The 27,630-nt window shown below is 43.2% G+C and overlaps 1 protein-coding gene and 1 long non-coding RNA gene across 7 annotated transcripts in view; one reads left to right on the top strand and one right to left on the bottom strand.

Annotated features, from left to right (window-relative positions):
- col12a1b (collagen, type XII, alpha 1b) overlaps positions 1-27,630 on the bottom strand; it is a 194,940-nt gene that overhangs the window by 106,587 nt on the left and 60,723 nt on the right. For 5 of the 6 annotated variants that reach the window (XM_047387817.1, XM_047387814.1, XM_047387815.1 and 2 more), the window contains 12 exons: positions 25,878-26,070; positions 24,564-24,688; positions 21,003-21,152; positions 19,612-19,731; positions 18,537-18,701; positions 18,321-18,467; positions 14,020-14,168; positions 10,209-10,338; positions 8,504-8,649; positions 4,336-4,465; positions 3,079-3,215; positions 529-658 (listed from right to left, as the gene is read on the bottom strand). In XM_047387817.1, the coding sequence (XP_047243773.1) occupies positions 529-658; positions 3,079-3,215; positions 4,336-4,465; positions 8,504-8,649; positions 10,209-10,338; positions 14,020-14,168; positions 18,321-18,467; positions 18,537-18,701; positions 19,612-19,731; positions 21,003-21,152; positions 24,564-24,688; positions 25,878-26,070 (1,722 nt within the window). The remainder of the gene's footprint in view (positions 1-528; positions 659-3,078; positions 3,216-4,335; positions 4,466-8,503; positions 8,650-10,208; positions 10,339-14,019; positions 14,169-18,320; positions 18,468-18,536; positions 18,702-19,611; positions 19,732-21,002; positions 21,153-24,563; positions 24,689-25,877; positions 26,071-27,630) is intronic. The other variant, XM_047387819.1, reaches the window with a different exon arrangement.
- Positions 21,162-23,778, top strand: LOC124881905. Its single transcript, XR_007041776.1, has 3 exons — positions 21,162-22,313; positions 22,488-22,612; positions 22,984-23,778. It is a non-coding gene; the product is annotated as an uncharacterized LOC124881905 (long non-coding RNA).

The following is a 27,630-nucleotide window of genomic DNA, read 5'->3' as shown; positions in this document are numbered from 1 at the left end:
GATGACTGTGAGAGGCTACTCAGTCGCCCAGACCTCCAGTTGAAGAAGGGCGAGACTTTTGGATGAAGGCTGTCAGAGGCTAGGCGAGTCATTTCCCGATACCAGCTTAAACAGAACTTTCAGTAAACCTGCTCAGTAAGACCTTTCAGGTTTAGGGAAGTCCGGACCCGTTAGATGGAGAGCTGGATTGAGCAAACCTTTAGACATGGGGAAGTAGGAGGGAGGGGTTAGCTCATTGGACAACGAAAGGTCCAACAACGCTCTGACTTACACCAAACAGTCTGTTTGTTCACATCTTTAATCATGATACACATGTTTAATTGGCCCAGTAGCAGGTCCAGGTTGTCCTGACAAGTAGATATTTGTTGATCTGAAGACTGTCTGGATGTTTTCCTCTGAATTATTGAGAACACATTTTCCTAAAGGAAGCTGCAGACAGAAGCCTAGAAAGTTGACTACAGTTAGAAATCATCTAAACTTTGTTTACTGCAGAATATCTCAGCGATGTGAAGAAAATCAGATTCGGACCTGTGATGGCGGTTCCGAGCATCGGGGCTGCAGGTCCTTCGTCATACATCGGAGTGACGGCCACATCGTACTCGGTCTGGGAGAGGAGACTGGTCAGCTGCAGGGTTGTGACGTCTCCATTAACTTCAACCTGCAGGCGACACGGTTATTGATCAGTTTCTCCGAACTATGAGCTGCATCTCCACCGTCTTTATATGGGAGAAACACACAGGAAGAAGGACCGTCTGGTCCATTCATCTCTACAGAGTGGTTCTGAGTGGAAACTGTTGAGGTAAAATAATTTCACCACTAATAACAAACAACCTCAACCTCACCCAGTCCGGATGTCATGAGAAAGAACAGATGAAGAGCAGGAAATTAAGATTAACACAAGTTTAATTTGCTATATAAGTCCAATGATTTCCAATGCATACTTGAATACAAAAGAATAATACAAAAGAAGAAAGATTACCTAAGGCCTCAGGGAGAGAACCGGGTCAGCAAAGCTAGGCTGTATTTGTTGGGTGGTCTGTCTCACCATAAGTATTAAAGGTTTTTATACCCTCAACGAACTTCAAAGCTGCCTGCTGAAACTTCCTTTGAAATAATTATTTACAAAGTCACAGGTCCCTAATGGAGTTTTCTACATTCCTGTGTGGCCGCGGTAAATTAGTTAACCCCTATGGAAGGACTTTATTGCCCATATCATGCTGAACAGCCCCCATTTACTGCTTACAGCTGCTGGCAAACATCCTGACCTGAGGTTGACCCTTCCTCCAGCCTGAAGCTTTCTGCGACCTCTCTCTCCCTGCGCTCCACAATATATGATATATTTCAGTTTTATGCATACACATGCAAACTGAACACATAGTATGAAACTAAATGATTTTAATTCTCAACAAAACCTGCAGCTTTCTGTGTGAAGCTGTCCTCATTCACATAACTAGTTATCAGGTTCACTACTGCATGACTTTTCATGTTTAAGTTCTGACTGCATGAAGTTACCTGGCTTCAATACCACCAGAAACTGAAGCAGAACCCAAAGAAAACCCAAAGAGCTTTAATAAGAACAAAGTGGGTCAGAGAAGAGAACCTGAAGAACAAAAATCCAAATGAGGCCGGATGTGTTCTCCTGACACAGAATGATCCAAAAGAGCCTTAAATCCTGACAGGGAACACTAACAGAACCAAGCTCCAAACTGAGACCTGTAGGAAGTAAAACTATCTCAGAACCATGATGATAACTGTTCTGCAGAACACAGCAGGAAGTGGTGGTCATTCAGGTTCAGAACATCAGCAGAAGCAGCACAGAGCAGAAGAAACTCTAACAAATAAAGATCTAGTTTAACTGAGAGAAAAAGCTGCCAAGGTCCAAAGAAACCCTCTGAAGATCCTCCAGAAAGCCCAGACAACTGCAGAAACGAACCGCTTGAAAAGATTTCAGGAACATCTGGAGTCCAGAATGGAAAATAAAAGGAGATGAGGAATGAAAAATACTGTTGAAGTTCTCCAGATCAGTGTTGGACCACATTTCTAAGGCTTTAGTCTTGTATTAGTGCTGGTATGTTCTAGATTTGGGTTCAGGGTTCTCGACCAGAACAACTAATGGAAAACCACTTAAAAGTTAGTTTGTACATTAGTTATGAAGTCTTTATCCAGAGGGAAATATTACCCAACTGATTTAAAAGCAGGAAGCAAGTGTGAGCTATAGGTTGAGAGAACATCTAATCGGATAAATAATGAATCTGTAGAAAAGTGTTTTATTTCATAAGCAGCAGTAGGCTGATACCAATCCCACTTCCAGTAATCCTGAAAACATGCCGAGCTGATCCGTGTCATCTATCAGACCTTTCTGGAAGCGTCTCACCTTCTTCCTTTCACACCGAGCCGTCAGCTGCAGAGACATCGCAGAATGTTTGTCCCCTGCTGACGTCCAAGAGGAAAATTGACGAGGACGGCGAGGATCTGTAAAGATCCAGTCAGGACGGGCTATCAGCCTGAACCAGACCTCCTGGTCCAGCAGACTGCTTCTCTCTTAAGAGCCAGAAAACAAGGAGAGAAGCTCCTGAGTGCAGCCTGGACCTTTGACCTGGTGAAGCTTTCTCTCAGCTTATTTTATACGATCTAAACCAACTCGGATAACAAGGAACGCTTTGAGACAAGTCCTGCAGATCCTCTCCTCCCCGAGTCTCAGCAGGTTTTCACTGACTTTACATCACTGGCTGCTTTACATACTGCAGCCAGTACTTTCTTGTGCCCAAATGCAGGCACAAGACACGCCCCACCCACCCGACCACCAACCGTAGCCCTGCGCCCAGCCAGGGGCAAGAGCCACAGAATACATCTTGTGTTGTCATAAGATGCCATGGAATCTGGTTCTGCACTGATCGTTGAAGGCCAGTTTAGGTTCTGTTAGAAGGGGCTGGAGGACGTTGTCATTTTCTATCTCTTCATTTATTTATTTTGTCTTTTTGAAAAAAGCCTCAAACTCGAATCTTTAAATCCTGTCCCTGATTCCAGCCCAAGCTTTCTTAACACCATCAAATGGTTTCCATACAGATCCATGTTTACCTCCTTCAGCTCTCCTTCCTCTGGTTTGTAGGTGATCATATATTTGCGGACGGCTCCAGGAGCAGCGTCCCAGTTGACCCTCATGGTGCTGTGGGTAACATCGGTAATTCTCAGCTCTCCAGCAGGGGCCAGGGGTACTGAGGGAAGACAGTGGGACACATTTCTGTTAGAACATTCCCGATCCAAGCATCAGAACCAGGGAGACGCTGCTGATCCCTGAATTGGTCCTGCAGGAGATTAGCTACATGAAGAACAACTGCCAGCTGTTGGTGAAATTTGAGTGATGTCATTTCTTCTCTTTGAAATCTGAAGCTAAAGGAAACATCTAATAAGATCTAAAGATGTATGTATCAGAGTTCCTTTCAAGCCTGAATCTATTCATCCTGGAAAATATTTAACTGGGACCATTTCTAACTGTTTCAAGTCTGAAAGGTTAAAGGTGAATGGAAGCAGGTCTTGGAGCAGCTTTGTCCACCACCATCGGAGAAAGTAAGGTGGAGATTTACTCCTTATTGGATGCAGTCAGACAGCGAAGCAGATCATTTTTCAACTGTTAGGGTTTGAAAACTTTTGTATTGTTCATCACTCATGTCTGCTCTAAGTGCTTTTCCCTCCTACATGCCACAGAAAAGGGAGATGGGGAAGACGAGTGAGTTATGATTACCAAGTCATCACTCCCTCTGTGTTTAAAATCAAGACACATGAACCCTAACCTTTCTGACCACACACACACACACACACACCCTGAATGTTTGTTGAACTGTGTGTGAACCAGCATGTATAAATAAAGAGACAGGGGTGCTAATACTTTGTAGTCTGTACTGCAGAGCTACCCTTGCTGCACGTAAATCTGACTCTGTATCGTTCTTGCCTCTGAGTTGACTAATTAATACCTAACATCAACCATTAACACTTATAAAACAAATCAGCTCCAGAACAAACTGTTGTTCTGCTGAGAGAATAAGTCCAGCAGGAAGGTTCATAAAGTTCAACAAAGGTTAAAGGGCCAACTCTGGTTCCTCAGCCTGAAGAACATCCTGGACGGATAAGTCTGTGGTGCTCCTGGAGGGAGAGACTCATAGGTTTACGTTGACAGCTGCAGTTTACCGTGAGGTCAGCTCTTTCAGGACATAAAATCTAGAGTTTGTCAACAACCAACAGAGACCAGGATCATGAAGCTGGAAGGATTTGGTCAGGAAATTGGACCTGTTGTAAATGACCACATGATATCAGAGATAGAAAAACCAGATTACGTACAGGTGACTCCTCGGCCCTCCAGGGCGTTGCTGGTTGATTCTCCATGCAGAGCTAAGAGTGTGATGGAGTACTCTGTGTTGGGTATGAGCTCCACCAGCTGGGTGTTCGTCACGCCCCCTGCAACACGGACCTGCAGAGAGAAAACACAAAGATCTGTTCCATGCTCTGAAGTCAACACAGATGCAATTGATAATTCTGCAGATCATCATGACTGCAGAACCTCCCAGGACTGAGCAGGACACAGTTTTAGGTCCAACTCTTCCTGTTTTCATTCATTCAGTCTCTAAGTTTTAATAACAGTGCAAATCCAACTGACCAGGAACCTCCTTGACTTTGGAGCGGTCATGACTAAACATTTGGTCAGAAATCCTGTATTCCTTTAACTTCACTGTTTCAGTTGTTCCGGTGGCAATCTGCAATGAGTCTGGGTTACTATGACGATAGCTATGGGGAAATGAATACTAATTAAAAAGACAAAAGCCTGAAACCACCTGTGTTGCAGCCAGCAGCATTTCAGTGACCTTCTGGTGAGCTCAGACAAAAGTGTTAATGAGCACAGAGCAGCCAACAGAGGGAGGTGGTGGACACTTTAGTCAACGTGCAACCATCAACACTCCACAGGATCATCAAGACGCTCAAGGAGAGACGGCTCAAGGATCAGAATCAGAATCAGCTTTATTGCCAAGTTCGTACATACAAACAAGGAATTTGACTCCGGTATACTTTGCTCTTTTGTTCTGTTTTTGTATTACAGAATATACATATTTACAATATTCACATATATAATAAAAAGGTACATTTGCAACATCTGTATGCTGTTGTTTTGTACTCTATTAAATGTTCATCAGAGAAACAGCCTGGAGGAAGAAACTGTCTCTATGGCGGCTGGTTTTAGTGAACAGTGCTCTGTAGCGCCACCTGAAGGTAAAACTCTAAACAGTTTATGTGCAGGGTGTGTGGGGTCTGCAGAGATTTGAGCAGCTCTTTTCTTGACCCTTGACCTGTATAAGTCCTGGATGGAGGGAAGGTCAGTCCTGATTATTCGTTAGTCTGGACCTGTCCTGGTTTGTGGATGATCCAAACCACACTGAGATGGATGAAGACAGGACAGACTGAATGATGGCAGTGTAGAAGATGACCAGCAGCTCCTGTGGAAGGTTGAACTTCTTGAGTTGCCTCAGGAAGTACAGTCTCTGCTGGACCTTCTTCCAAACAGTATCTATGTGTGAAGACCATCTCAGGTCCTCAGGTGGTGGTTCCTAAGAACCTGAAGTGGTCCACAGCCGATACAGTGTTGTTGAGGATGGTGAGGGGGGTGTATGGGGGTGGTGTTCTCCAAAAGTCCACCACCATTTCCACAGTCTTGAGTGGGTTCAGTTCAAGGTAGTTCTGACCGCACCAGTGGACCAGCTGATCCACCTGCTGTCTGTATGCAGACTCATCACCGTCCTGGATCAGTCCAATGACAGTGGTGTCGTCTGCAAACTTCAGGAGTTTCATGGACGAGTCCGATGAGGTGCAGTCATTTGTGTACAGAGAGAAGAGGAGTGGAGATAGAACACACCCCTGGGGGGCACCAGTACTTATTGGAGATACCGTTGTCTCAAGGAGAGACAACAGTATTGGGTTGCCGCCAGTGCAGAGCTTGCTCAAAAATGGCAGCCAGCTGTTGAGTGTTTTTTCGGTAACGTGGTGACTTTTGGACAAGAGTGGCAGCAAAGAAGCTACCTTTCTCCCAGAAAACAGACAGGAATAATGCAGGAAGAACCTGGATTGGACTACAGAGGACTGGGGTAAAGGTGTTTCCTCTCTGGAGAATAGAAGGTGAACCCCCCCATGAATCCTGTGTCATGCCAATTTTGGGACTACGGCACAGAAACTCCACAGTCATAAATCCCATTGAGAGAAATTGATTTATTACTTTTGAAACTTCTAAATGTTTAATACTGAACTTCGGTTTACTGTAGAAACATCTGGAAAAACATCTAACAAGCCTGAAGCAACATCTCCATCTACAATCAATCTGAAAACATTTGAGCTCATTAAAGAAAAACTGAGAAGATTCTGGAACGACTTAGCAGAGGAACCCTGCGAAATCCATCCGTTATATATTTCATGGAGAATAATTCCTGTTTTCACAGAGAAACAGGAAGATCCAATCATGTTTACAATGTAAGCTCACAGAAGTGTTCTGCTCCATCCATCTTCTTTCTTCATCCTGGTGACTTCAGGCCATGAGCTCGTCCCTCCCGTTTATACTTTTTTTAAAAACATTCTGGCTTTTTTTTCGGGCTGCAGCTGAACTTTCTCCTCTGCTGAGCGTTCATCACATCTCCATCTGGAAGCAGTAACCAGACTCACAGAGGCCGGCCTTTTTAAAGAAGTGCGCCGCTGGACGTACAGCTCCAGATGTGATCCAGGGAGCTGTGGGTGGGTCGGAGTGTGAGTGTTTGGATCCTCTGTCAGCATCACAGTAACTCAGTGCAGCTGGTCGTGTCACAGGGACACGATCACCTCATCTCTGTGACTCGGAGCGAAGCTCAGGGGCTCCGTTCTGATGAAGCAACCTTGTTTTAGACGTGATGTGGCTCTGCAGGACACCCTGAAGATCTCAGCTAGAGAAGCTCAGAAGCTTGATCTCATATGGGAATGCGAAGGCTCTTCTGTTTTATCCCTTCAATCAATTCAAAATCTCTCTTTTAAAGAGCTTCAGGATGAATCCGTGGTGGTTTGAATCATTTTCAGATCTTTTCCTTGGAAAACTGAAATTCCCCATAGGCTTTTAGATTGGGATTTGGAATAAAGCCTAGAAATACAAATATTTTTCCATACCCTGTTTTCTTTTTCCATCACTATCCAGACCTGGAAAATACTTAAATTCCAGGCTTTTCCAGACTGTGTAGGAACTTTGTGTTTGCTACATAATTGCATACATGTTCATTCACAGTTTTAATGCCTTAAGTGAGAATCTGTGTAAATGGGAAATAGCCATAAACATAAAGAAAACCATTAAATGAGAAAGGGGTTCTAAAACTTTTGACTGGTAGTCTGTAAGAGAAACAATAAGGACTCCAAAACAGAACCTTGTGGTGCACCATAGGCAAGAGAAGTATAAGAAGAAATTAACTTAGAACCTGCCTCAGAAAATAATTGTTAAGACAGAAGTAATGAAAATTATTCCAAGCAAAACCCGATGCATTGTTCACACAAAAAAACTACACAACACTTGCAGGACACCTGCAGGAGGCGCTATAAAAGACAGGGTAAATAGGGTTTGGATTAGGCGTAGTTAGAGACAAAGGTCTCAGAGGTCAGATCCACTGTTGTTGAGACCGGCTTCATGGACGGTGTTTATGTTTTACTAATTTTACAGAAACATGTTGCTGCTGAGATGGTGTTGCTCTGTGTTACATTGTAATCTGCATGACTGCATGCATTTTAATGCCAGGGACTGACAGTCGTACTTAAGCCTGTCCACTGGTACGTACATCAAATGTATGTACATACCAGTGGACAGCTGATGATGTATGTTCTCTAGAGACAGCTCATGGACACAATTACTCTGTGGTTTAAAAATAACATTAGAATCTATTTATGATTGGCTGTCTAACGTGACATATTGTCCTCTGACTGGTTGAACAGGACCTCATGAAAGAAGATCAGGCTGTCTGTGAACAGTTGGGGTTCTGAGACTCATGGGTCAGAACCAGGCCCAACCACCCTCTAGATTTGGGTGCAATAAATGTTGGTGTCTGAACCAGGCGCTTTGCTTCATTTGTATAAATCTGGTGTGAATGTTCTTTAAAGATAATGTTGTTCTCCCTCCACACCAAAGTGTGAAAAAGCACCACATCTTGTGATTCATTGTCTCTAGCAGCTCTTAAAGGTGTCAAAGGTATGATGTCTAGACCAAGAAAACGAAAACCTTGGTAGGGTTTCATGAGTTCTGGCTGACATTGAATTCCCAGATTCAATCTAACCGCATGTGAGCATTACACTGCGGACACAAAGCTGTAGGCAGTTTGGGAAGTTAGAACTCAGTGACTAAATGCGTCATTAATGCTCATCAGTAAGGATTCACTTACATTCAGCGCTAACTCATAATGTCCGGATCTTAGACTGCAGAATCTGAAGCTTCAGTCCATGTGCAGGTTCAGCTGGAACTTACCTCCTGCTCCAGCTGGGGCTCAGAGGCGTTGATGGATCTGTACAGCAGCAGGTATCCCGTAGCTCCAGCCGCTGCCTCCCAGCTCACCCTCATGGTGCTGGAGGTCTCATCATAAACGTTCATGTTCAGCACAGCCGGCAGCGGCACTGAGGGGACAGAAACCGGTCAAGAAGGAGAATCACCGAGAGAAATTCCAAAATTAAATCTATGTTCAAGCGAGGATTCCGAGCAACACAACTTAGCGTTTCAATTTTAGACAATCTTTTAATTTCTGGAGGAATTTCTGCAGCAAATCAGGACAATATTCTAGAAAACTGCAGAAGAAGTGGTGCATTGAACTGATTAAATCTCATTATAAATGTGTGAGCTGACATTGATTTAATTGAATGGTGGATAAGCGTAGTTGAGCCTAAAGAAATTACAATTCCTCCCAAAAAACTGTTAACAGAATCATTTTCGTATCTTTGGATGTTTATCAATTTAAAGGGAGCTTCAGATAAAACTGACAGAACAGAATCAAGTGAATAACCTGATTTCTTTACCTGAATGTGTTGAATGTCTGGACTGATTAACACTGAAAGTATTAACCTCCCTTACACCTGGTTCAAATCCCACAGCCTGCCGCTGTGGGTCCATGAGCAAGAGCCTGGATGCTCCCTGGGAGCCGCACAGTGGCAGCCCACTGCCCCCCGAGGGATGGGTTAAATGCACAGGATAATTTCTCCTTTGTGAGAATAAAGTCTAAATTATTATTATATACTATTATTCATATAATAAAACAAACCTGAAAAGTGTGGAGTGCATTTGTTTTGAGCTCCCTTCACTCTGATAAAGTTTATTTCTCATAAATAAAACTAGATTCAATAGTCAACTAACTACTAAACACAGTCCAGCTGTGTGATTTGTTCTCAGTGGAACAAATGCAAAGATACCAAGACACAGACGTCCACCTGAACTGACTCCATAAACCGGACATGTATGGAAGAGTGACCAGAAGAAAGCTAGAAGTCCTGCTAACAGTTTGCTACAAGCCATGAAGGAGTCACAGCAAACATGTGGAAGAAGGTGCTCTGATCAGAGGAGAGCAACACTGAACTTTATGGCCTACATCCAAAGCTCTCTGTGAGTCTCACCAGTCTCCCATCGATACATGGTGGTGGCAGCATCATGATGTGGGGAAGGGAAGCTGGTCAGAGTTGATGGGAGAACAGATGGAGCTAAATCCTGGACAATCCTGGAAGAAACCCTGTTAGAGGCTGCAGAAGACCTGAGACTGAGATGGAGGTTCATCTTTCAGTCTGCAGATGTTCAAAGCTGCTGGACCTGCAGCCAGATGAGGTTCTACAGAGTTCTGATTCATGCTTAACATTGCAATTTTAATGACTACAACGGATTAAAAACCATGAATTGTTTCCTTCAGCTTCACAGTTCTGTCACAGAAGGTCCCAGTAAGACACGGAGTCTGTGGAGGACACAGTCAGAATCCAATAAAGTTTGCATTAAATGAGAAATGAGCAAATAAAAGCAGTCAGTGTGTTAGACAAAATGAAACGAGTTGCCCTGATGATCAACCCACAGAGGGATGGTGTCCCTGCTGCCATAGTTCCCGTTGAACCTTCTGCTGATGTCTGCTCATTTCAGCTGATTTCTTGTTCCTGTCAGAGGAGGAAGAGGGGAGTTTGGCAGAAAGGAAGGAAACACTCACAGGTGGTCTCGGTGCCCTTCAGAGGCTCGCTGCTGACCTCTTGAACCACGGCGTAAACGTTGACCACGTACTCCGTCAGGGGGGTCAGCTTTTTCAGTACAGTGGTGGTGACCTCCCCGTCGACCAGCAGCTGAAATGGTGCAGGACTGGTTAGCATACTGAGGACTTTCACAGGATCAGAGGAAATCAGAGACATCATCTCAGAGATAAATAGCAGCACAGATGTTGTCTGTAAAACGAGCGCTGAGGAACGTTAACTTCAGTGCGTCTTCTCAGCCTTTCTATGAAACAGGACTCATGGATGCGAGCTGATTTATTGGGAACTTGTCTGTCTATGATGAACAGAAGAGAAATAAACAACTGGAAACAAGATCAGCTTGCAAATACCCCTGGAATGATGTCATTTACATCTAATGAAATATCTCTCTGACAAGCATTTAATGAGCTTTCTTATTAAATCTTATTGAAACATTCTTTGTTAGATATTAAAAAGGTAAAAGTGATTCAAGTCACAAAATAGACCAATAATACAAACTGAAAAAATAGTAAAACTCAGTTTGCCAGTTGACAGTTTGCCATCTAAAAACAGACACAGGACTGGAGCTCCATCTCCCAGGATCTCAGCATCATCTGATGATGTTCCAGCTGGTCCATTCTCATCAGCAGACGATTAAAACATGCGAGACCCAAACCTCTCACTGCATTAATGAGGCGGTGGGAAAACCCGTCCAAGTTGGCGGATAAAGAGAACTCCATCTGTGCTGCGCTGCTGGAACATCAAACGCAGCGAAACCAAAGTCAAACGCTAAACTTTTTATGTTTGTAATCAGTGCCGCTCCACCTGTTTGTAATGAAGGTTGATCCAAATCTGATTCTAGTTCATCATATCTTTTACTCATGTTTCATACGAAGAGAAACCCGGTCTAACAGCCTTTTAGATCATTTCACTGTTGCTCCAACTTGCTGCTGGAAAATAAAGAACGAAACAAAGTTCATTTTACACATGTTGCTTCCAGATCTACACGACAACATTAATCTTCTCCGAATATAACACAGCTCGCACGTTCCTACAGGTCCTTTCTAGAACTTTCGGGTCACTGTGTAGGATCTTAGAGGTCAGTTCATTTGTTTTGCCTTTTTCTATTTTCCCACAATATCTGGAACTTTCAAGAGCTTACAGGGCAGGATTGCAGTCTAAAGCTCTCAGGGAATTTTCCTAAAACCTTTCAGAATTTACGGGCCTTTTCTGGAAACTTGGATGGTACATCCGGAAACTTTCAGAAGTAGTTCCTGGTCTAGAAGAGAGTAGAATTTACAGTGTTCAATTCCAGAAATTTGGAGGTACTTCCTGGAACTTTCCAGTAACTGTGTTGGGTCTAAGAAGGTAATTCCTGTATTTTTCAAGGTACTTTCACAGAAGATACACTTTCTACAACAAGTCTAGAGCCTACAGGGTAGCTTCCCAGTACTTGCAGGTTACTTTGGGGAACTTTCAGAGCACTTACAAGTAAGTTCTTTATGTCCTGGGATGAGAAACCTGTAGGTTCTGAGAAAGGTAGCCGGTAAGTTCTGGAAAAGAATGTAACTTCCATGAAGGTTTGGCCTACATCATGCTTTAGTTCCATCTTTTCCAGCTTCATTAAATGACTTTAGGAATATTCAGAAGTTGTTGATGAAGAGGAGAGCCCCTTGTAGACCAACAAGTAGAACAACATAACAGTTGCTGTAATTTTATCACCCCCAGGACTGGATCTCTGGGATTGGACATTGCTATGAAATGATTCTGTCCATCTGGTAACTAAAACCTCCTTGGTAGAGCTAGATGACAGATATTTTCTTTTTGTAGACCCCATATCTTCTCTAAAGGAAAGACTGATGGAAGGAGCAGCATTTTCCTGGTTTTGATGGAGCAGAAGTTGTAAAAAGTGTCATTTTGAGTCACTTTATTGGAGCACAACAGACCAAAGAGGCAACACTTTAAAGACTACAAATGAAATAAAAGACTTCCCAAAGGTAGACAGTGATTCTCTTTCTGGATCTGAACATTTTCATCAACGTGTTGGAACAACATCTCCGTTCCTGTTTGCTTCAACTGAACCTCTGCATGCTGTGTCCAAAACATCTACTTAAGAAGACGGGTACACACCAGAAGATAAATTCCAGATATTTAATTAACCCTTTCATTGCTTTAAATGACATTTTTCATGATTTGGGGCGAAAAGCTTCTGAAGGAATAAAAACCAGCAGAACCCTCCTTTAAAGCTCAGCAGTCGGGTTTTCACACAAGCCTCCAGTTAGAAGCCCGACTTACATGGTTAATAACCAGCATTAATGTCGCCTTCATTGTTAGGCGCAGTAGGTCCAGTTAACCAGAACACGCTCTTAGGGAACCTATGTGATCCTGATGGACATGCTGTAAATCATGAGAACCCACCTGGACGGGTTCATCTGTACTTTGTGAGGTGAAGGTCCACACAGACTGGTTCACTGTGGATTCACTCATCCAGTCATCATAAATGCTTCGGTTCTGGCTCCAGCTGTTGGGTTTTACATCTGATCTTTGTCTGGATCAAGCAGACCACATATGTTTCTCTTTAAGCTTTAGTTACACAGTCTCCCTAAAGTCCAGAACACGGTTATGAACGCTACCAAACCACTCAGTGTAGCTTCTCGCCAAGGTTCTGCTCACACTGATCCCTGTGTATCATCTCTTGGTAGAAGGTCTTCCCAGCCGGGCCGTAATCCAGGAATTTACTCTCATGTTGCACTCGTAGTAGAACAGATAAGAACAGACTTTATATCTTCTGATGCATCTGCTACTCATCTGTTTATGACATCCACTCATGAAGGAGGAGAGGGAAGAAGTCTCTAAATGGGACTGAAGATGACCTATGACACATTATTCACTTCAAGTAACCTTTTAAACAGAGTTTCAGCCCGTCCAATTCTAACCCCATTAAGTATCATTCAGTCCAATTACCTAATCAATCAGTGCCATTCAGGTTGATCTCTGCCCTGTTCGGTTCCGGAGTTAAATCGGTGCCGTTCCACTTTATCTAACTCCGGTTCAGCCAATTTAAGATAAATTAGTGCTAAATAAGTTTTAGTTTATTTGTAATGATCTAATTCAGTCCACGTCCTTTAATACAGTCTAATTACAGCAATATCTATCTATCCATCCATCCATCCATCCATCCATCCATCCATCCATCCATCCATCCATCCATCCATCCATTCATCCATCCATCCATCCATCCATCCATCCATCCATCCATCCATCCATCCATCCATCCATCCATCCATCCATCCATCCATTCATCCATCCATCCATCCATCCATCCATCCATCCATCCATCCATCCATCCATCCATCCATCCATCCATCCATCCATCCATCCATCCATCCATCCATCCATCCATCCATCCATCCATCCATCCATTCATCCATCCATCCATCCATCCATCCATCCATCCATCCATCCATTCATCCATCCATCCATCCATCCATCCATCCATCCATCCATCCATCCATCCATCCATCCATCCATCCATCCATCCATCCATCCATTCATCCATCCTTCCGAGCCATTAGGAGGCTAGAACTTCTCTTCATGTTCTCTACTAATCTTCCAGTTCTGCATCACATGTGAAGGAGACACTAAATAGTGCAAATAAAGGTTCTTCTTCAGAACTGGATTTACAATATTTTTGTTGTTTATTACCCTAAATGAGATGATTATTAATTCTGACAAGTGTTCTGGTTACAAACTGGATCAGCACCACACAGACTGATGGGTCAAGCTTCAGCTCACCTCCTGGGTGGGTCCTCCAGCCAACATCCCATAAGTGACGCGGTACTGTTCCACAGGAAGTTCTGGAGGGGTCCAGGTGGCTCTGAAGGAGTGGTGGGTGACCTCTGATGTCACCAGGTTTGTGGGCGGGCCCAGCTCAGTATCTGAAGCTAAACACAATGAAATGTGACTGTGGTTCAGTAGGAAGAGTAGTCGTCTTGCAATCAGAAGGTTGTGGGTTCGATTCCAGCTTCCTCCTGCCATATGCCGATGTGCCCCTGGGCAAGGCACTTAACCTCAAGTTGCCTACCGATCTGCGTATCGGTGTATGAATGTGTGAGCGTTAGTGAGTGTGATTGGGTGAATGTGGCTCTAGTGTAAAGCGCTTTGAGCGGTCTGTATGACTGGAAAAGTTCTATATAAGTTCAGTCCATTTAACATTCAATACAGAGTTCATTTCAGCTTCACTATCTACCTGTGTATATTTCTTTTTTTTTTTGCTCTTCGCTGTATATATTTTTACTGATTGCTATTTATTGTTAGATTTAGCTTTACTTGGCTTTATTTTTAAGTCAAGTCAAGTCAAATTTATTTATGTAGCGCTTTTCAGCAACAAGGCACTCAAAGCGCTGCACATGAGGAAAAACATTACAATGATACAGAAAAACAAATTAAATGACATTAATAATCCTTGGGAGTTTACTGGTAAGAGCTGGTTCTGATCCAATCTTTCTAATAGAGGTAATTAGATCTTTAAGTTCTCTGTGGTAAAGAATTTATCTGGTGCTAGAAGAAAAATGATAATATTAATCCTTGAGGTCACTGGTATGAGGCAGCTGTGGTCCCATCATTCAAATGGTAACAGTCATGGGCGCTCACTGAAGTCTAAGTAGAGAAGCTGGGTCACTAAGTAGAGAAGCTGGGTCACTAAGTAGAGAAGCTGGGTCACTAAGTAGAGAAGCTGGACTAAAACAGTATAAAACTGTTTTAGTCCAAACCTTTTAATACTAATAATGTTTGGCTTTCATTGGTATGAAATTGTTGTAATACAATCCTTCTAAGAAATCTAAAAATCTCTGGTCATTGGTGTAAAAACAGCTTTAGTCCAAATTTTCCAATACTAATAATATTTGGCTTTTGGTGGTAATCCTGAGAAATCTGAAATTTATGAAAAGTAATGAAATCACACATTGTAAGATAGGAGGAAAAAAATCATATTTCAGACTCTATTCTTAGCAGAATAGAGTCTGAAATAGTACAAAAACCCTCATCAGGGGTAAGCAACACACATAAGTAAAGATTTATCAAGGTGGAAACTTGAGGGTGTGAATATATATAAGTCTGAGTGTGTTTGCAAGAATTAGACTGTCAACACTGATAGAAGCACCATTGTCCTTGAGAAGAGAGGTGGAAGTTTTATCAATCATAGTCCTATCATCACACAGCTGGTAGGGGAGTGCTGGGGAAGAGCGTCGTGTTTATATAACTTCCAGGAGATATTTTATCGATAGCCAGTTAGCAGAAGTTGCCAAGGCCACATTGGGGCGCCAGATTTAGAAAAACAATAAATGTTGTGGTTCAGGTAGTTGTGAATTTCCAACCACCTTAAGAGTTTTACTGGTACGTCTCAATTGCGAATCCAAATAGCCAAATTTCTGGTACTTTCTGCAGATCTGGAGCGAACAACTTCTTCAAGATTATATCCTTTAACCTCTGAGTCCAACCGCTGCCAGGCGGCGATTCTGTTCAAGAATCATGTCCAGCTTGTGATTCTGCTGTCTTAACATTTCAGTCTGAGTGTTGATCGCTTTACAGACTCCATCCAAGCTTTGGGACGCTTTGAACAGTCGCCCACGTTCTGCGAATCACTCGATAACCCAGGTAACCACCAACTCCAAAAAGCAGAAATCCTGTTATCAAAAGTCCAAATATGTCCTCATCTTCTACATCCTCGACCGACATCGTAGTCAGGAACACAATCTTTCACTGATGCAGCTAGCTATCAGGAGATTTTGGAGCACTTCATGCTTCCATCTGCTGAAAAGCTTTATGGAGATGAAGATTTCATTTTTCACTGCTGCCAAGAATCCATAATTTACAAGTTTGGAGGATATGCAAAGCGAGGCTCTGAGAAAAATGCAGATTAAAGCAGAAGCAGGGATCAGCAGGGAGGGAGGGAGAGAAAACTCGTGTGTCTTCCACCGAGAGAAAGAGAAAAAGCCTTTTTTTACTTAAGTATTAGGCTTCTAAACCGGAACCTGAGTCTGTATTTCATACCTAAACATGTACAGGTCCTTCTCAAAATATTAGCATATTGTGATAAAGTTAGTTATTTTCCATAATGTCATGATGAAAATTTAACATTCATATATTTTAGATTCATTGCACACTAACTGAAATATTTCAGGTCTTTTATTGTCTTAATACGGATGATTTTGGCATACAGCTCATGAAAACCCAAAATTCCTATCTCACAAAATTAGCATATCATTAAAAGGGTCTCTAAATGAGCTATGAACCTAATCATCTGAATCAACGAGTTAACTCTAAACACCTGCAAAAGATTCCTGAGGCCTTTAAAACTCCCAGCCTGGTTCATCACTCAAAACCCCAATCATGGGTAAGACTGCCGACCTGACTGCTGTCCAGAAGGCCACTATTGACACCCTCAAGCAAGAGGGTAAGACACAGAAAGAAATTTCTGAACGAATAGGCTGTTCCCAGAGTGCTGTATCAAGGCACCTCAGTGGGAAGTCTGTGGGAAGGAAAAAGTGTGGCAGAAAACGCTGCACAACGAGAAGAGGTGACCGGACCCTGAGGAAGATTGTGGAGAAGGGCCGATTCCAGACCTTGGGGGACCTGCGGAAGCAGTGGACTGAGTCTGGAGTAGAAACATCCAGAGCCACCGTGCACAGGCGTGTGCTGGAAATGGACTACAGGTGCCGCATTCCCCAGGTCAAGCCACTTTTGAACCAGAAACAGCAGCAGAAGCGCCTGACCTGGGCTACAGAGAAGCGGCACTGGACTGTGGCTCAGTGGTCCAAAGTACTTTTTTCGGATGAAAGCAAATTCTGCATGTCATTCGGAAATCAAGGTGCCAGAGTCTGGAGGAAGACTGGGGAGAAGGAAATGCCAAAATGCCAGAAGTCCAGTGCCAAGTACCCACAGTCAGTGATGGTCTGGGGTGCCGTGTCAGCTGCTGGTGTTGGTCCACTGTGTTTTATCAAGGGCAGGGTCAATGCAGCTAGCTATCAGGAGATTTTGGAGCACTTCATGCTTCCATCTGCTGAAAAGCTTTATGGAGATGAAGATTTCATTTTTCAGCACGACCTGGCACCTGCTCACAGTGCCAAAACCACTGGTAAATGGTTTACTGACCATGGTATCACTGTGCTCAATTGGCCTGCCAACTCTCCTGACCTGAACCCCATAGAGAATCTGTGGGATATTGTGAAGAGAACGTTGAGAGACTCAAGACCCAACACTCTGGATGAGCTAAAGGCCGCTATCGAAGCATCCTGGGCCTCCATAAGACCTCAGCAGTGCCACAGGCTGATTGCCTCCATGCCACGCCGCATTGAAGCAGTCATTTCTGCCAAAGGATTCCCGACCAAGTATTGAGTGCATAACTGTACATGATTATTTGAAGGTTGACGTTTTTTGTATTAAAAACACTTTTCTTTTATTGGTCGGATGAAATATGCTAATTTTGTGAGATAGGAATTTGGGGTTTTCATGAGCTGTATGCCAAAATCATCCGTATTAAGACAATAAAAGACCTGAAATATTTCAGTTAGTGTGCAATGAATCTAAAATATATAAATGTTAAATTTTCATCATGACATTATGGAAAATAATGAACTTTATCACAATATGCTAATATTTTGAGAAGGACCTGTAAATGTGAGCTGGTATGACAATCAAACTCCTTGAATCCTTGAATTATTAGTTTGTGTTTTACGCATAAACCGAAAAACAAAGGTTTGAAACCAAAGTATTGATCAGATCATGTTCTATATTTATAAGGATTACTGTAAAAAGCTTAAAACTGAACTGAAATATTTTAATAATTGTTTGCTTTTCTTCTCTAAAATATCATGTCAACTTTATGCAGGTAAAGGCTATTCTTTGCTCACCTTCCACAACTAAATCCCAAACAGGGTTTTAGTTTCTGTAAAATGTACTTTAACATTTGACAAAACAACATAAATTCCTTCAATGTTTTATGGTAAATTTCTTCTAGTTTGTATTTTCTCCTGCTGGCTGCCCTCATCTAACAACAGATTAGTCGGGAGGAGCCGCCTTGTTCTGCCCGCTCCTACCTGAACCCTTGACGCTGTTGCACAAATTCCCAGAGAGGTCATCCACAATGTCCAGCAGGAACTTGAAGTCCGCCACGTTGTACATGTGGATCTCATCAGGTTCCGAAGCGATGGACCTCAGCTCGTTCTCGTCGGCATTCTTCACACCTGAGGGGAAGACGTTCATTCAGATCTGTTCTTTAAAACCAGGGGAAAACCAAAGAGGCGTCCCCTCACCGATGGCGTAGAGCTCGATGCCGCTGTCCCTCAGGCTCTGAGACTTCATGATGATTTCATCCTGCGACTTTCCGTCTGTGATCAGGACTCCAATCTTTCTGGAGTCGGAGCGCAACCCCACAGCTGGCTGAAAGTTGTTCTGCAGGATGTACCTGAGAGCCATTCCTGTCGAGGGAATGAGGAGGAAATAAATAAATAAAACTTGTTGGAAGAAGAAGAAAAGGGCAAAGTTTACAAACAGATCTGTTTTTCTGAAATATTCTATTTAAATTTAAATAAACAAAGAAAGCGTCTTTCTGCATGGAGTTTGCATGTTCTCCCCGTACATGCATGGGTTCTCACTGGGTACTCCGGCTTCCTCCCACTGTCCAAAGACATGACTGTTAGGTAAATTGGTCTCGCTACGTTGCCCTTAGGTGTGAATGAGTGTGTGCTTGGTTGTTTGTCTTGTGTGTTTCTGTGTTGCCCTGTGATGGACTGGCAACTTGTCCAGGGTGAACCCTGCTCCCCCGTGACCTACTGTGGAATAAGCGCTATAGAAGATGAATGAATGAGTGAATTAATTAATTAATTTTATATTATATATTGCACATTTTTTCATAACTTTCTGCACCCCATCTTATCTTATCTTATTTAGTTAAAATAATGTTTGACCTACCTTCGGAGTTTTCATTGTTACTGGCTGTTTGAAGACATACCACTTGTTACTAATTAATTGTAAAACTAATCTGACTTCATCTCCAGGTTCCTCAAGATAAACCCTGGTTCTTAAACATCTCTACATTGAACTGTCATATCATTGCATCATTTTTATTGGTTACCTTGTTCCTTCATTTCCCTGGGTTGTTTTAGTTGTTTTTTAAGTGAAATATTTTAAGTTGGTTTGTTAATAAATTATTGCATTTCTTGTTGTGAATTTATTCCAAATGTGTGCAGAGCTCTGCTGTTCAGTAATAACATGTCTGCTTCAGCAGATCATCAGTCCTTCATGATCTTATGTTTTATGGTCCAGCCCTGAGACCAAGCACAAGAAGAACAAGAGTCCTCCTCCTGTAACCTTGTGCAGTTCCTTCACCTGTCATGGTGTTTCCTCCTTTATACGGAAGGTCGTTGATGGCCTTCAGCAGCGAATCTCTGGTGGAGTGGGTGTTCAGGTGCCATTCAGTCCTCGGGTCTCCACTGTACTGAGCCAAAGCTGCAGGGAAAAATCCTCATTTAATGAAGACACTCTGACCTCAGATCAATTTGTTCAACAGCATAAAGTCAAGAGCAAAGGAAACCTGTGAGAGCTCCTTACGTGATGCAATATGATGCTCAGTGTTTTGACTAAGATCTTTCCATCCAGCAGCAGGAACAAGAAAGTTTCTAACTCAGCTTCCTCTCAGAAACAAACTGCAACATCTGACTCAGAAGATTTTGTCTGATGTTTTAACCATTTCTATGCCGATGATATTCACCTCTATTGTTCTTTTAAGCCAGCTGAATACTTAAAGTTGCCCTCCTTGATAAACTGTATCAATAGTATCAAACAGCGGCTCTGTGGCAACTACTAGGAGGGGAAGACCCTAATTATTGCCTCTGAGAACAGAGTAGCTAAAATCAAGCAACACTTTGATCTACTGGCCTCCTCTGTCCAACCAAACCTCAGGAACCTTTAATCAGATTAATCAGAATCCGTTTTTATAATAAATATTTCTGCGCCTAGTTAGAATATTTCTAACCTTTGAACTCTGGTGTCAAAAGCTGAATTAGAAAAGATTATTCATGTTATTATTTCATGTCATCTTGATTATTATTATTAAGAGCCCTTTTTGTGTTTGAATTAGAAAGATCTCGTCCATCTTCATTCAGTTCAGAATGCAGCAGCAAGGCTTTTAACCAACACACCACAGATGGAGAGCACCTTACTCCTTACTTTCAATCTCCTTACACCGGCTACCCGGACGTTTTAGAACGTACGAACATTCATTTTAAACTTTTAGTCCTGATGTTTAGAGCCCTGTGTGATCGAGATCTGCCCATTATCTCTGACCTCCAGGAGCCCTACAGTTCTTCTTGCAGTCTGAGATCTTCTAGTCCGAGGCTGTTCATGGCTCCAGGAACACATTTTAAGGCCAGAGGAGATCAACCCTTCAGAGTTGTGCTCCCTAGATTGTAGAAGGTGTTTCCTCCATCTTTCTGATTAGAGCAACTGAAGACTCATTTATTCAGACTGGCTTTTAACCAGTTTTATATTAATGCTGTTTTATTTTTCTTATCTTCTGTGTGTTTTTATTTATTGTGAAGCACTCTGTGGATGATGACCTGTGAGAGGTGCTTTATACTACAATTTATTGTCACGACTATAGCGAATGAAACACTGGGGCTCTGTCTATGTGCTGGAGAACAACTGCAAATCAAGATGCATTCACTGAATCTCACTTTAAAACACTGATGGTCAGTGATGGTCGGTGTGGAAAACATTACCAATCTGCACGTTGTTGGGGCCGATGTTGAACACACCGACCATACGAGCGATGAAGTTGCGGATGGTCTTGAAGTTGATGCGGCCGATACTCCAGGAGCCATCGACCAGCAGCACCATGTCGGCCTTGGCTGAGGTCCTGCACTGATTGTCTGCAGAGACAGACGTGAAGGCTGGAAGTTACTGAGACGTCCAAAAATAACAACAGGTAGAGTGGATCTCAAAGGTCTACAACCCTGGCAAAATGTCAGGTTTTTGTGGTGAAAAAATGAGGCCATGATAAATCATTTTAATTCCTCCTGTTTAAATAAAAGGGGAAAATGTGGAAAGTAAAAAGGCGACAATGGTGTCCACAACCTGAAAATAATACTTCTGATCCAGCTCCAGCATTTAGTCCCTTTGTCTGTCAGCATCTTACATCGTGACTTCTGTTCAAGTTCTCCAGATCTTGAGGGTGACTTCAGCTCATTTGTATCCAAAACAGTTTCTGCAGTTGTGGACCCAAAGGTTAACTTTGGTTTTAGGAGATTGTAGCCAGGCACAGATGTCTTGTTTCTGGAAGGTTTGTCTGCGGGTTTCCAGCCTTAGTCCAGTCATGTGGAGAACCCAGGAGGTTTCTGTCATGTGTAGAACACGACCAGAACTCCTTGAGTGTTATTGTGAATCTGTTCTCCTGACCGGTTTCCAGATTTTCTTCACTGTCCCATAGTATATAAATAATGTACCCGATGTCAGGATCTGGAGTTTTTGTGTGAATGTGTTTTTCTTTTATTTACCTTGTTCACTTCTCAGGTGTGCTGGGTGACAGGTGCGACTAATCTGCTGATTGTTTGGAGGTGTACTTAAGCAGGAGGCTGCCAGCACTTCACCGCCAGAGTGTTTGCCTTCAGTGAGACAAGCTCAAGCCACAACTAATCTTTGCGTGGCTCTTAGTAACCTTTGTTTGTGCTCCTTTGCAGGTTGTTTTACCTGAATCTTCGGATAACTCTTGTTGATTTCTGACTTCGCTCTCAGCATCGCTTTGCTGTTTTGGATTTTCAACTTCTGGAGAAAGGTCTCCAATTTTTGCTGATTAAGATCCAAGATTCCTGTTTACTTCGTCTGGACAGCAACCAGCTGGCAGCTTCCTTTTTCACCATCATCTGAAGCTTGGCGTAAGCATAACCTGTTCACCCCCCATCGCAAGTACCTTCATCCTGAACTCATCGTCATTCCTCACAGATCTCTCGAGCCTTACCAGAAAAACCTCTGTGCTGAACACTCAGACTCCGAATCCCTCAACCCCCCCCTGGCGGTTAGACTACTCCAACGTAGTAAGCTTCTCCTCATATTTCTGTGTCATGTCAAGTGTAGCGTTCTGATTTATTTATCCCATGAAAACTGTAGCAGTTCAATTTACCTGCTTCTTCTCTTTCTTTGTACAGTTGGTGATTTACCAGTCCCTGCACATTTCCCATTTATCCTTGTTTAAACCTGTCTCTTCTTAGTGTTTTCATCTGCCTGTGGGTCAGAACTATCTCGATCAAAATGACACCCTCCTCCTGATTGATACCTTCATACAATGAGGTCATTCACGAGCTTTCTGCTGGTCCAGAGCTGAACCTTATTCCAGGTGAATTAGATTTACTTTCATTAAAGTTGGATATGTAACCAACTGAATGCAGAGTGAATCAAAAGGTAATTCATCAAGGGTGTGAACACTTATTGTAGCTATTTATTATACTTTTCCCTCTGACTGATTTGTTAGACTTCAAGCTGAGCTGTAAGGGAATTTTGTCCCATTAAATGAATGAATGATCACGGTCTCGTTTTCTGGTGTGTACACTGTTGAGATCCACGGTATCGGCTCAGTCCGTGTGGTGGAAAAGTGACAGAAAAGATGAAGAGAAAAGACAGAGAAGCTCCCAATCACAACAAATCATTTTACAGATCATTAGCAACACGACATATAATAGCTGTCTTTGTTTTCTCTTCTTGCTGCAGCACATCCTGGCTGTCGCTCGGTTCAGCTGCCTTCTCCTGCAGCAGCAGTCTAAAGCTGGGCACGCTCATTGCTCCTCCAGGCACCTGTGAGGGTGAAAAATATCTGCTCGTCCTCGTCTGCAGGACGGCACGCCCACTGGATGCCCAGTGATTACAAGCAGACAACTGTATAATTCACTTCTTTCCTACTATCCTGCAGAAACAGACGCTTGGAGCTAAAAGTGAGCCACATTCTGGTGCTGGAATAAAAACAGCCGACATGCAAACAGAACGCTTTCTTCTGCACTCGGTTTCTGAGGATCCAGCTGTGTATGACTCTGTGGGACATAAATCACAGCAGAAATCAGCAGCTCTGCTTGGTATTGTTGCTCAGGGCCAACAGGCTGCTGAAGCCTCAGACCCTAAAACCAAAACAGCACCAAGTTCTTGGAAACATCTGACAGAAACTTGGTGTAGACCTGTCAGTCTGGAGGAATCATCTCATGCATGTAAACACCGATGCAGTCAGGAAACTTGAATTTCTGTCAAACAGTTCCTAACATCTCGATCAGTTAAAACAGTTGCTTTAGACCAGAATCTGGAAAAAGTTCCATTATTGAATCTAAGCTTGTAAACACACTGCCTCATAAAAGTCTTCATGCCTTTAAATGTTCTAAGTTTTGTCCAAAAACAAAATGTTAGGGTTTTTATCGAGACCTTCGGTGACAGATCAACACAACGTAGTTCAGAACTGTGACGGCAGTGGATGAAGATTCATGATTTTCAACGTTTTTACTAATAAAAATCTGAAAAGTGTGGCCTGCATTTAGATTCATCCCACCTGAGTCAGTACTTTGTAGAACCACATTTTAGCTGCAGGTCTTTTGGGGTTTGTCTCTATCAGCTTGGAACATCTACAGACTGATGTTCTAACTGCAGTTTACATTTCCATCTATAATATGGGCATACTTTTATGAAAGAACGTGTGCAGGTGGAACATCTCAACATGTTCCTTGATCTGTTTGCAGCCAGTCACCACAACTGATCCTCATTATAGCAGGAATTCCTGCCCAAAGTCAGCACCTCCTCACACCGTACTATGAAGCAGAACATTTTCCGATCAGCGTACACGTCTGCAGCATTACACCTTCTGGATCAAATTAAAGTCTAAATGAAAACCAAACTGTTTTTTCCACACTTCAGGGAACATAAATCTGGAACTATCTCATTTTGCATGACTAAAGAAACATTTGGCTGGCAGATATAGAGCCCAGTGCTTCTAAATATTGAAGTCTGTTAGAGAGCATTTGAGATTATTCAGCAGTAAACTCCAGAAAGTAGGGAGGTGTAGAAGCGTAGGCCAAGCAGCTCAGAATCATTTGTACTAATCACAGTCATCTGTGCCAAGATTCAATCAGCAATCCCCAAATGACAGTGATATTAATTCCTCTCAACAATGAATAACTCAGCATTTTGGCAATGATCGGAGAAAAACTTGGAAATCCCAGCAGCTGTGCACAGAAACGAGCTGATGCACAAAGCGTCTGATCTGCAGGTCTGCTAACACTAAGCATTGTGAGGTAAGATGGATCCGTTTTTACCAGATGGATCCAGAGGTGGAGGCTCAGGATCATCCATTAGTGTTGTCTTCTCCTCCCCAGCAAGAGGCAGACTCACACCTCCATCAAACATCCCAAAAACAGCAACAGAGTACTTTGTTCCCGCCCTGCCGGACAACCAGGAAAACCGTCATGAGTTCCTCAGAGAAAGAAGCGCTGTTTAGTAAGAGCTCATGCATTTCTAAGAGTCGAGGGCTGAGCTTTAGGAAGGCATTCTAGAAGCTCAGTATGAGCTTGTTTTATCTGGTCCAGAACCAGTTTGGATGAGTGTTTATTGTCCTGTTGGAAACCCAATTATGTCCAAGTTTCAACCATCTAACTGTTGATCTTAGGTGAAATTGAAGTCCTCTTTCTTCAGTATTCCATCCACTTTCTTCAATGCAGTGCAACAGCCCCACAGCATAATGCTGCCACCACCTTGCCTTCCGGTTGGTACAGAGTTCTTAGGTTTGAAAGCTTTACCTGCACTCCTTTCTCCCCGTTGTGCAACAATCTTTGTCTCATCTGACCATCAAACTTTTATTCATGTCAGCAACATACAGAACTCCAACTGTGTCCCATTTTCAGCCATCTGACTCAAACTGTCCTGTCCCCACTGTTTGAACCCCAGTGTCACTGTCCACAGTGAGGCCAGATTAACATCACCAAGGACTGAGAGGGTGCTGACGAGGAGAGAAGCTCCTATTCCACAATTAATGCCTTCAAGTTTGACTGAAATCTGCAGCGCCCACATGGACAAGCCAAGTGTCTTCTGGATAAAGCCTTGATGGCCAAGGCAAAGATCAACCTGTTGGAAGTAATGTCAAGAAAAATGTTTGGAAGAAGCTTTTAAACTTAAGAACACTGTACCAGCTGTAAAGCACGGTGGAGGCAACATCATGCCTTGGAGATAAAACTTGGATACAGATTGATTTTCCAACAGGAACTGATCCCAAACACTCATTGAAACTGACATTAAGCTTCAGGATTGGTCTTCCAAAAGCTCTGACATAAATTGTGTGGGACCATGACTACAACCGGGTCTTTTTCAGGAAACCATCAAGTTTAAATGAACTCTGACTGATGACGAGCAGAGCGGTCAAACATCTGAATAAGGCCAGAAGCTTGTTGATGAAACAGAAAAGGTTGTGCTTGCTAAGAGACATTTAAATAAATACTGGTGGGCGTTTATGGATATATTTAACCATTAGAAAACCAGAATGTACCTGATGTTCCTGCTGGTGATGGGTGGAAGCTTCTAACTACAGCCTGTAACTTTAGTTTTTCTCCTAAATACAAAACCATTCTGCAGCTTACCTGAGTTCCTCCAGAACCACTGTGTTATCATATGGGCCAACCATGAGTTCCCCTGGGACCACGTAATTTTCTGTGGGGTGAAAGGTCACTTTGTAGCCCGTAACATCTCCGGGAGCAGGATCCCAGGAGACTCTGAAACTGGTCTTGGTGGGCTCTGAGGTCTGCAGATTCCTGGGAGCCTTGTAAGGCGAAACTGAAATAAAAAAGAGCCAAAACTTGAGGACAAACTCGTCAAGAGATAAATTCGATACAAATCCAAGTCCTATTGGAGGTGTAAGGATCAGCCACACATTCAAGCCAGTTTTCCTTTTTCATAATACAATTCCTTGAACTCAGTGTAGTTCAATTAAATAGAAAGCCTGGGGTCACGTTGGTTAGTATTGGTTGGTTGGTTGGTTGGTTGGTTGGTTGGATGGATGATTCATCCGTCCATCCATCCAACATCTTGTCTCTGATGTGTGCCAGATGGACGTGTCTCTGATGTGTGTCAGATGGACGTGTCTCTACTGTGTGTCAGATGGACGTGTCTCTACTGTGTGTCAGATGGACGTGTCTCTGATGTGTGTCAGATGGACGTGTCTCTACTGTGTGTCAGATGGACGTGTCTCTACTGTGTGCCAGATGGACGTGTCTCTGATGTGTGTCAGATGGACGTGTCTCTACTGTGTGTCAGATGGACGTGACTCTGATGTGTGCCAGATGGACGTGTCTCTGATGTGTGTCAGATGGACGTGTCTCTACTGTGTGTCAGATGGACGTGTCTCTGATGTGTGTCAGATGGACGTGTCTCTGATGTGTGTCAGATGGACGTGTCTCTACTGTGTGTCAGATGGACGTGTCTCTACTGTGTGTCAGATGGACGTGTCTCTACTGTGTGTCAGATGGACGTGACTCTGATGTGTGCCAGATGGACGTGTCTCTGATGTGTGTCAGATGGACGTGTCTCTGCTGTGTGTCAGATGGACGTGTCTCTGATGTGTGTCAGATGGACGTGTCTCTGATGTGTGTCAGATGGACGTGTCTCTACTGTGTGTCAGATGGACGTGTCTCTGATGTGTGCCAGATGGACGTGTCTCTGATGTGTGTCAGATGGACGTGTCTCTGCTGTGTGTCAGATGGACGTGACACTGATGTGTGCCAGATGGACGTGTCTCTGATGTGTGTCAGATGGACGTGTCTCTGCTGTGTGTCAGATGGACGTGTCTCTGATGTGTGTCAGATGGACGTGTCTCTGATGTGTGTCAGATGGACGTGTCTCTACTGTGTGTCATATGGACGTGTCTCTGATGTGTGTCAGATGGACGTGTCTCTGATGTGTGTCAGATGGACGTGTCTCTACTGTGTGTCAGATGGACGTGTCTCTGATGTGTGCCAGATGGACGTGTCTCTGATGTGTGTCAGATGGACGTGTCTCTACTGTGTGTCAGATGGACGTGTCTCTGATGTGTGTCAGATGGACGTGTCTCTGATGTGTGTCAGATGGACGTGTCTCTACTGTGTGTCAGATGGACGTGTCTCTACTGTGTGTCAGATGGACGTGTCTCTACTGTGTGTCAGATGGACGTGACTCTGATGTGTGCCAGATGGACGTGTCTCTGATGTGTGTCAGATGGACGTGTCTCTACTGTGTGTCAGATGGACGTGACACTGATGTGTGTCAGATGGACCTGTCTCTGCTGTGTGTCAGATGGACGTGTCTCTGATGTGTGTCAGATGGACGTGTCTCTGATGTGTGTCAGATGGACGTGTCTCT

The sequence above is a fragment of the Girardinichthys multiradiatus genome, chromosome 15 (genome assembly GCF_021462225.1).
Source record: "Girardinichthys multiradiatus isolate DD_20200921_A chromosome 15, DD_fGirMul_XY1, whole genome shotgun sequence".
In the NCBI taxonomy this organism is placed as follows: domain Eukaryota; kingdom Metazoa; phylum Chordata; class Actinopteri; order Cyprinodontiformes; family Goodeidae; genus Girardinichthys; species Girardinichthys multiradiatus.
The sequence above is the reverse complement of the archived record's forward strand: the minus strand, read 5'-3'. Positions and strand labels throughout refer to the sequence as shown.